The following is a 10,524-nucleotide window of genomic DNA, read 5'->3' as shown; positions in this document are numbered from 1 at the left end:
CAGGGAACCATGACTGGAAGGGAATTGTGTAGCAATCGGCTTTTCAATCTACATTTTGAGAAAACATGTACAATTTTTTCATATTTAATAAATAACTATCTCTACTTTGCTCAAATGTATTTGTGTCTGCCTATTCGACACACGATGGCGGCATTTAGCAACTGCCCTGTGCCATTATGAAATTAGGGGAGAGAAGTAGCGAGGAAGGGATAATAAGGAAAGGGGGAGTAAATTAGAAACAAACGAGGCGGGGGTGTAAGTTAAGGCTTTATTTATATTGTCCTGAAATAAAGTGATTAATGTCAGCGCAGTGCCATGTTTGGTTGCCCCCACACGGGCCACCAGATCAACCCACCCCCTCTTCCATGTCCTACCTCCACATAGTGTCCCGAGTATCGAACGATCTTCCCAAATGTAACCCCTCCTTGGCGTAGGACGGAGTCACTGCCAAAGTTTTTTTTTACGGAGAAAGGGAACCGTTGAGGAAAGCGAATCTCGGCTGTCCCTCAAGAGATGGTACTTATGACCGAACAAGCGGACAGAGACCTAACTCCGTTATCTACACCAGAACAAGTTGTACAGTCTGTCAAACCGGTCAGAAAAGATCCGAGGGGGATCCAATCGACGTAAGTTTGTATGTTTTCAGTTCAGCACAGCGCAAGGCCGGGGGCCTAGTAAACTGGCAAGTTAGCCAACTTTGCTAGCTATCTAACCACTTGTTGTTGATGCATAGCTAGCTAACGTTAGCTAATTAAGTCCTTGCTTTCCCAACCTCTGTCGATAAACTTTGCGTTTCATTTGGAAGCAACCTCACACGAAGTTATGATAGGTTGTGTATTTTTATGCAGTTATTTCTATAACGCTAACGTTAGCAAGCGAACAGTGTTTTCAACTTTAAAGACATGGAATTGGAGAACTAAAGTTGACCTCGTCCCAATGGATTTTCCTCCATTGTTTGTCTACCTAGTTAAGTTGTGCAAATGCACAATCAAGGTTATTTGTCGTCATTCTGATGGGATATCGTTAACATTTGACGCGTGGCACTGTTTGGTCTTAAAAAACGTATAACACTCAGCCAGTTAAGTAAGTCCAATAAGTTCATTTCGCCAATTCTGTTGCAAAACGTTTTGCAACAAATTGTTTACTCCAAATAGAAAACGTTTTGCAATGAAAACTAGAGTTTCTATTGTACAAATTCAGGTAGTTCCCTCGCTGTTTTGTACTGTTTTCTCTGGGGTGTATTCATAACCGTTAAGAACTAAACTGAAGCGAACAGCGCAAACGAAACGGGGAGGGACCTACCTGAATTTGTCCAACAGAAACCCTTGTTTGTGGTTTCCATTTGGAATAAACGGTTTTCTGTTGCAAAACACAATTGCATTTTATCGATGAGATACCGTCACGAGATCCTGAGGCCCATTGTCACAATCCGCTGCCATCACCTCATGTTTCAGCATGATAATGCACTGCCCTATGTCGCAAGGATCTGTACACAATTCCTGGAAGCTGAAAATGTCCCAGTTCTTCTATGGCCTGCATACTCATCAGACATGTCACCCATTGACCATGTTTGGGATGCTCTGGATCGTCGTATACGACAGCGTGTTCCAGTTCCCACCAATATCCAGCAACTTCGCACAGCCATTGAAGAGGAGTGAGGCTACAGGCCACAATCAACCTGATCAACTCTATGCAAAGGAGATGTGTTGTGCTGCATGAGGCAAATGGTGGTCACACCAGATACTGACTGGTTTTCTGATCTATGCCCCTACCATTTTTTAAGGTATCTGTGACCAACAGATGCATATCTGTATTCCCAGTCATGTGAAATACATAGATTAGGGCCTGATGAATTTATTTTGATTGACTGATTTCCTTATGAACTGTAAATCAGTACAATCTTTGTAATTGTTGCATGTTGCATTTTATATTTTTATTCAGTGTAGCTTGCTAGCTAAGGTTGACAGCAGTGATAATGGTTGATTGCATTTTAATGTATGGTTTTCAAAGGTTAATAAATATTGTATGACTTCAGTAACTAAAGTTGACTGCGATTTCTAAAAAATACAGGCTACTTTGGTAAATGTGCAATATCAATGCTTAGCCAGATTTGATTCTCTTTTTGAAAGAGTTTGAATGGGGATTTTGTTAAATGATTTCCCATTGATAGGTAGCTAGTTGAATCAATGTCCATGTTCATAAAGAAGGAAAACCTCTTCTACTGACTGTTGTCCCACATCAAAAGGTGCCAAATCTTTGTATTACTTCTGCCCTGCTGTTTTCAACCCCATCATTTGAGGCTAAACGTTTTAATAATATATCTCTACAGGTCTGAATGGAGAAACAACCTGAGTTTAGCTAGCTACAACATATCATGATTGACTGTCACACTACTGTGTCCAGGTCGGAGGCAGTGAATGGAGGAGAGGACAGGCCCAGGAGGAGTGCCAGTGGGAGGTCTGCTGGGGACACTCAGGTGTCAATGGACACTGAGTCAGACCTCCCAGAGAGCAGGAAGAAACCGCCCCTCATGAAGTGAGACTTACAGATACCATAAATCATGTATTATGTGTAATGATGTGAATATGTGGTAAAATGGTCAACTGTCTGCTATAGCACACAGAGTGCACATGTTTTGTTTTAGCCCAGCACGGACATATTTGATTAAACTAATCTCCAAGCCCCTAGTTTAGTGTCCGTAGATCAAGTGAGTTTGTGCTGGTCTAGAACAAAATGTGCACCCCCTGTGGATCCCCTAGGGATGGAGAAACAATGCTTTAGCCATTGTTGTCATACCAATTTGTTGTGATACCATACATGTGAGGTTTTGGAACTTGGATATATACACTTCTGTTTAAAAGTTTGGGGTCACTTAGAAATTTACTTGTTTTTGAAAGAAAAGCCATTTTTTTGTCCATTAAAATAACATCAAATTGATCAGAAATTTAGACATTGTTAACGTTATAAATGACTATTGTTGCTGGAAACGGCAGATTTTAAATGGGAAATCTACGTAGGTGTACAGAAGCCCATTATCAGCAACCATCACTCCTGTGTTCCAATGGCATGTTGTGTTAGCTAATCCAAGTTTATCATTTTAAAAGGCTAATTGATCATTAGACAATGGGCCTCTGTAGATATTCCATTAAAAATCAGCCGTTTCCAGCTACAATAGTAATTTACAACATTAACCATGTCTATGCTTTATTTCTGATCAATTTGATGTTATTTTAATTGACAAATGTGCTTTTCTTTCAAAAACAAGGACATTTCTAAGTGACCTATAACTTTTGAACGGTAGTGTAGCTTACCAACTCTCTAATGCTTGACCACATTCGATGGCGCTAGAACACATTTTTATGTTATTGATTAATACATCAGACTGCACTGTCTGGGGCTTTTATGTGATCCACACCTGGGTCGAGTTCATTAGGTGCAAATCAGGAGTAATTGTTTTGAAACGGGAGGTTCTTCTTTTGCTTGACCAATAAGAAAAGCCCATTTGTTTTCCATTTCAAAACATTTTGGCCTGTTTTGTGACCTACGAAGCTTGGCCGAGTATTGTGTTGACGAACCTTGCTGTTGCTGTATAAACAACACACTTTACATAACCATGCTGCAAAGGATGTGGCTGGCTGTCATGGGAGTTACTCGTCTTTTTGACTGCTGTAGATCTAGGGGAATCAATATTTCATTTCAATGGGAGTCAAAGTGGATGTGTCATTGACAGTAAGAACTTAGCCAAGTCAACTTGTTTTGGACTATTCTATTGAAGTTGTCTGTCTACATTATTGTTTTTGTACCAATCACTTGCAATATGGGTTGCTACTGTGCTTGTTAATCTTGTCCCCGTTTTCAGATTTAAGGCTGTGGAGCTGCCTTCCCCGATGCAAACTCCAAGTGACGGTGAAACTAAGTTTGAAGGAAGAAAGAAATCCCAGTCCAGCCAGGTGTGTTTATAGTGTATATCGGGCCACCCACACAATCACATTTTCTATTGGTCTCCACAATGTTCGTTTAGAATTAGCATAATGGCTGAGCAGCTGACTTGCAAAACTAGAGTTTTGTGAGTAAGGTATCTTGACCAAGTTAAAGGTGGAATATGCAGAATTCACTCTGCCATTTCCTGGTTGAAAACATTCTAATAGTGCGCCTAATTTCAGTTTGTGACAAAACAAGCAGTCATTGGGTAGAGAATCATTGTACCATCTAAACCGCTGTGAAATATATTTTCCATAACCAAAAATATTGTATTTTCAGCTGTGAAGCTGGCGTACAAAACTGAAAATAAAAGATCCAAAAAACTAAACTTAAAATAATGAGGAGCATAGAAATAGTGCACATAGAACATATAAGAACACTTCTAAGAACACTTCTTAGCCTTGCTTTCAATAAGAATGACAGATCTCTAACTTAAATTTCTATGTGAATTTGGTCGAGTCGCCCAAAAAGTTACATTGTAGCTTTAAGTCTACACAACCCTAATGATCTTTAAATGGATGCTCGTATTTGACATTACCTAGTTGCACATGCACCTCAATATCAATACGTTTGGTCATTTGGAAAGGGAGGTAAAGAAGTAATACATTTCAAAAGGTCACATTTATCAACATTTGGATGTATTGTCTTCTCTTGCAGATATCCAAGACAAATGCCCAGTACCATAAAATATTCAAAGAAATCAGCAAGGATGAGTTACTGAAACAAAGTAAGTGGCGTAGTCTTCAATTTAAATGAAAGTTAAAAAGCCATAGGGTGACTTTCTCCAATTTCCTCTTGTTTATAAAAATACATAAGATTTGCATTCTTCTTTCACTTGAAAATAAGCCACACAGTCTTGTCATTTGTGCAGAATAGATTTTGCCTGACATCCTCTGCTATGTCTCTTCTCAGGTTATACCTGTGCACTGCAGAAAGACATGCTGTATCAGGGGAAAATGTTTGTGTCTGATAACTGGATATGTTTCCACTCCAAAGTCTTCGGCAGAGATACTAAGGTACAGTATAACAATGGAATACTATACAGTCGTTACTCCTCCAGTCTCGATTTAATTACATTGTTGTTCCTGATAACAGCAAGCCCCAGCTTAGTGCACACACTATCATTACAATTCTGAGTCGGTACATTTATCAGGAGTTGACTTTACTACTGATGAACTGAAGGTTGTAGACCAGGAGGTGTGTTTCACTGACTCAATGTCAACACATTTGCTATAAATGTTTTTAATAATACTTTTTATTGCCTTTTTCTCCTTGCTGGTATTTTGCCTGGTCTCTAGGAAAAGAGGTTCGAACAAGACATTCACTGAAATATAGTTGAAGTGAAATAATGTTTGCTTTCCCTTTCCCAGATTGCTATTCCTGTACTCTCTGTGACTCTTATCAAGAAGACAAAAACTGCCATTTTGGTTCCAAATGCACTCGTTATCACGTCCACAAACAAGCGGGTATGACCAGTTTTATTTGTAGATATTCAATTGTCAAGTTTGGTCTTAATTAATAACACTTATTATTTTTTATTACTGTCATTATAATTCATTATTTAAAATATGTTCTCCAGCACGTATTTGCATCATTCCTATCCCGAGATACAACCTATAAACTTCTGAAATCCGTCTGCGTTCATCTGGATGTAAGTTCTTCTTCCTTGTCCTCTTTTCTTTAATGCATTGTTGTGACATTTTAAATAGCGTTATTTTGTGTTGTATTACAGATAACATTAGCACTGAGGTTAAACATGTTCTTTCTGTTGTCATAACACTGTATTAGACTACAACAGGGACTTTTCCATAGGGCTGTGACGATACCAGTATCAAAGTTCATTTTTGCCATAGAAAAAATAAACACGAAGCAGACCAAACTCTTTGGTCCTTTAAAAACATCCTTTATGTAAAAGTGGGCTATAGCTTGGGAAATAAATACATGTGACTGGATGATGTTTGTTTACAACATTAGGGCTGTTTTCCTAAAGAAGTTGAATACGCTTTTTGTTTCCTTGCCACGGTACTAATGAGTATTGTGATACTGGTATCGTCCCGGCCTTACTTTTCAAGTCTAACTCATTGAACACCATTGTAGGGGGACAATACAGGGAGCAGCCTCATTACTTCCTCTGCTGAGAACAGCTTCATAGCCGATTGTCCCTCCTCACTTCCTCTGGTCAGTACTAAGACAGTTGCCTTTCTTCTTTCTCCCAACTCTTCTTCTTATATGACCATACAGCAAAGTGTGTGTGTAATGGTTCTACTGTACCTTCTGTGTCTGGACAAAGTTTAATTTATGTTCAATAATGTTTTTATTTCAATGGTGTCATCTGTATGGACAAAATGAACGTAAATATTCTGTGTGTAGGATTTCTCTGGAGACTTCTCAGACCTAGATGGGGTTGTGTGCCAGAGGAGGCAAGACATGCTGGAGACCAGCAGCTCAGGCTCCCAGACCCCAGACTATGAGAAAATGACAGGTGGGTTCTCCCTTTATGATGGCAGGGGAGTCTAACCCTCCCCTTGTGAAAAACAAGACAATCATCATACACAATAGACAGACAGATGCAACATCATAGAGACAAATAAACCTTGAGAGATGGTGATTAAAAGCTTTATACCCTTCCATGAGTGGAGAGAAAGGAATTGCCCCTGAGTATGGAGTCTTATCTATACAGCTTAGAAAAGAGCAGTACTCTCACAGCTTCTAATAACCTAATAGATTAGTTATTACTGAGTCATGAGTTGGACTGGGAGGTGCAATCAGAGGCTTTCAGTTAGTTCAGCTTCTCTGCCCAGACACAGCAGTCGCCAAACTTGTACTGTACAGACTCACTTTTTCTTGTAGCCTTGAGTTCAACTGTATTTGAACAGACATTATTTACTTTTTACATGTTGATACAGTCATGATTTTATGGTTTGTTTAAGAAAATCAATAACGTCTATTTAAAAAAGTAATTGGGATTAATTGGCTATAGACTGATTTGTCTTAGTACATACATCAATGAGAGCTGTATATCCTTTCACCTGTTCACGGCATATGCTTATTGGAAGGCTGAGTGTAACACGGATGGTTTGGTGAGCCACGCGCACATGAAGAGTAATCTTGCCTGAGACCTGAAGACTCATCTTAGCTCCCCAAGGGAATGCCTTGGCTTTTGCTCAGTGGGCTAACATGGTTTAGTTTGCGCACAGGCGACCCGTCCTCGATACCAATTAACAAGACCACATCTGATAATGTTGGTAGTTAAGCATGTTGAATTGAAAAGAAAATTAGTTCAAATATTTAACGACCTGTGGTGTTCAGAGAGCAATCTGTGTTTGTTTCTGCAGAGTTCCCCAGCATCCCAGACACGTTCCTGAGCGCGGTGAAGAACGGAGAGGTGGCGGTGCACGCAGACATCCACCTCGAGACCCCCAACCAAAAACACGGAGCCGCTCACCAGAACGGTGAGGCCCCCTTATGCATCAGCGTGGTGCAATGGAAACGGCTAGACTCTGTTAAATACTTCAGCATTCTCTCTCCCTGGTATCCTAAGGTTTGGCTTCTATCATTTTCCAGAGGGAATGGAATCTGAAAAGTAGAACAGATTGTACTATAAACATTAATAGAAGGATAAGATCTTAAAGATGTAGTTCTGCAAGTGTTAATTCATATTTGTTTAGCTTCGTCTTTTTGGATTTAAGTCCGGCCCTCTGTGTTGCTGACCTGTGCACTAATCCTGTTTTATCTCTAGGGCCGACCAAGCCTGCCCAGGGTGTTGCACACAAAGTGAAATCTCTACAGCCAGCGTCGTTGAACACCCTTCTACTAGTCTATCTGTTCCTGTGAGTATCCTCTCATTATGAGTCATAAGGGGGTGTCGAGGCCATCTGACAAGTTTTGTAGCTAATCTAATCATTTCACTTGTCGCCAGGCATGTCAAAACAAGTTAAGTGAACTGGGTGTTTTGTCCTGCCTTTGGTGTTAACTTGGTTGTGGAATTGGGACTGTTTGTGTCGTGTAGGAGATGATTCAACAATGGGAGTTGAATTGGAAATACTTGTTTCTTATTGAAAGCCAATGGGTTCCTGTAGATTCCAGCCCTCATCGGGGTGCGTGACGTGTTTGTGTTGTCTTTGCAGAGTTAGTGTCCTTGTCTTGTCTTCGTGTTACATGGCCTTCAAGATTGTGGCTCTTGAGAAGCGGCTGAACTCGTTGAGTTCCGTGGGGGAGTATGCACACAACGAGTAAGAGCTGCCACTAAACACTCACAACGGCTTTGTCTGAGATAACAGGGCATCATTGGGAATTAGTTAACAGATTAACAATTGCAATGCAATAAGAATCCAGTCCTAGTATCCGTGGTGTACAGTAGATAGTGTTATAATGCATGATAAACCTGGAATTTGACATCACAAACTGTTGGAAAACCCGAAGAATGACTGGGTCAATCAAGAAACTGTAATTCTTTATCATGTTATGAATGTGTATTGTGTAAAATGCATGTTGTGATGTAATTTTTCCAAACATTTCCTGACTTTTCCATAGAAAATTGTAAACCCACTGTTAAAAATCCATCCAATTTAAATGTTAATTACTTTAGGTGTTCAATTTAAAGGCTATTTTACAATACGTACATGTATTCTAATGACAGGATACAGTAAAATTGACCTTTTGCATTTGTGGTCTTTCATGTGCATCTTGCTAAAGGAATGAGCTGGAACTGAATTCACACGACGGCTAATTCAGAGCATATTTTGTTTCAGAAACGTTGTGCATCACAGATCGCAGGTCGACTTCAATGCCGAAATCTATGGGGAGCTGTCTACAAACCTGTTCAAGCTAGAAAAGGTTTGTCACTTTGCCAACGAAGACAGTGTCAACATCTGCTCACTGTTTACTACTCCCAAAAGTTGTTTCATCCGCTTCATTAAAGTTCACTTTTTGGGAGTAGTTTATAGTTACTAGTCTAGCCTGTCCGAGTTTGCCCAGCTCTTGTCATGCTTGAGTGTGTGTGTTTGATACTCTTTCATTGTCACCTCGCCACTCTCCATGGAAATGCTCAAACATGCCACGCAAGTCAGCTCCATGGAACTGCTCAAACATGCCACGCAGTCAGCTCTGTCACTGAGCTAACAACTACTCATTAAGTGGGACAATAGCTCTGCTTTCCCAATAACATATTTTGTATGAACCATTCCCCACTTGGTTACATAATGTGAGCTTGTTGGGGATTGTGAAGAGGCCAATGTGGGAGTGTTCTCTGCTCATCAGCCTCTCATGCATGCTATTGTTTTGAGGTGTGTTTTTATTAATTCAGTGCATGTTTTAACCTGTCAATAATCCTACCAAACCAGATTCAAAGAAATCTCCGGAAGCTGCTTGAAGAGACCTGACTTAAGGACCCGTTGGTCGCCTCGCTGGACGGAAGTGGCGCCTTCATAAAACGCTGGTGAAAACACTGCAGATCTGATCGGCAACTTGTTAACAAATAACAGACTGCCACTTTGGAAAAGAGACCATTTCTTAATTGTGCAATAGCAGTATCTTCCTTCTCTTTCTACTCAGGACAAAACCCATTATTTTGTGTCTGATAGCATGCCAGAGTAATCAAGACATTTCAGCAACTGTAGCTAGTTTGGGCTGAATCCTAACTTGAAACTCACGCTTAATAACGCAGAACTTCGCTTTCAGGGGCAATCTGCAGTTGCTACATTCATTTTTGGACTGAATTAATGATATTCTTCAAGAATCCATGGGTACATAACTTATAAGTGCTTCATGAGCTTAGTTCAACTGTCGTACCCCACCAGAACCCAAAATATAAGTTTGTTTTACTCCAATATTTGAAAACAAAGTTAATGTAACTTTGTTTTCAAACACTATATATAGCCTAAACATGGTTAAAACTATGACTGACATCATTGGTGGTCAGTCTTTGCATCCATAGCTTTGTCTGTTAATTTGAGTGGTTACATTTCCCCAGCCCCATGTGTTTTTTACCGAAGCCGGGGCGGGAAAATGCTTTGTTTCAACTGCTGATTGCCGCATTAAATCATGCCTCGATGTCAATGGGAGAGTTCTGTGGAAATTTGAGTTAGGTGTTCAGGTTTTAAGGTATAGGATGCAACCCTTAGCAAAGATAAGCCATAAGCTTTAGCCTATGTAGTACTGTACCTGAGAAGCTTTTCAATATTATTAATGGGATGTTTTCAGGTATGAGTAGGTCCCAAGGACCCACCTATTTCAATGTTTTTCTATTAACATTTCAAAAATGGTCAGTCTTGTAATGCCTACTGTTCATGTGCCCCTTTTGTTACAGGTATGAATTGCCAATAAAATATTTATAGTTCTTGCTTCATTTTTTTGTCTCAAACTGTCGTCCAACATTTTCTGTTGTTTTCAACCACTCAGTAAATAGGCTCCAATTTCTCAATTTTCATTAAGCACTGAATGATTCACACAATGTATAACTGAAGTGAATGCCATCTAAAAGATGTGACGAGTCTATGGCTTCTACCGCATCATGGATGTGTATAGTAGAAGGGACATGACTCC

The 10,524-nt window shown here is 39.9% G+C and overlaps 1 protein-coding gene across 2 annotated transcripts; it reads left to right on the top strand.

Annotated features, from left to right (window-relative positions):
* The first annotated feature begins 288 nt into the window (after window positions 1–288).
* gramd2b (GRAM domain containing 2B) lies at window positions 289–10,327 on the top strand. Of its 2 annotated transcripts, XM_029709688.1 has the most exons (14): window positions 291–626; window positions 2,404–2,535; window positions 3,860–3,950; window positions 4,639–4,708; window positions 4,894–4,997; window positions 5,352–5,447; window positions 5,561–5,632; window positions 6,079–6,159; window positions 6,352–6,463; window positions 7,317–7,433; window positions 7,721–7,811; window positions 8,109–8,213; window positions 8,733–8,817; window positions 9,324–10,327. In XM_029709688.1, exons 1-14 carry the CDS (start codon window positions 514–516, stop codon window positions 9,360–9,362), a joined length of 1,308 nt encoding a protein of 435 aa, XP_029565548.1. In that variant the 5' UTR covers window positions 291–513; the 3' UTR covers window positions 9,363–10,327. The 2 variants fall into 2 exon arrangements, with proteins under 2 accessions (XP_029565549.1, XP_029565548.1); XM_029709689.1 differs by lacking the exon at window positions 8,109–8,213 and having other exon boundaries at window positions 289–626.
* Window positions 10,328–10,524: the final 197 nt, after the last annotated feature.

Source organism: Salmo trutta, chromosome 23 (assembly GCF_901001165.1).
Source record: "Salmo trutta chromosome 23, fSalTru1.1, whole genome shotgun sequence".
Classification (NCBI taxonomy): domain Eukaryota; kingdom Metazoa; phylum Chordata; class Actinopteri; order Salmoniformes; family Salmonidae; genus Salmo; species Salmo trutta.
This window is presented reverse-complemented; position numbering and strand designations above follow the sequence as displayed.

What these genes read in the sequence shown, in the direction of transcription:
- gramd2b (XM_029709688.1), top strand. Translation starts at nt 514, where the DNA reads ATGGTACTTATGACCGAACAAGCGGACAGAGACCTAACTCCGTTATCT. An exon ending in TCACGTCCACAAACAAGCGG is followed by an intron (nt 5,448 to 5,560) that starts GTATGACCAGTT and finishes TATGTTCTCCAG; the next exon opens with CACGTATTTGCATCATTCCT. An exon ending in GGGGAGTATGCACACAACGA is followed by an intron (nt 8,214 to 8,732) that starts GTAAGAGCTGCC and finishes ATTTTGTTTCAG; the next exon opens with AAACGTTGTGCATCACAGAT.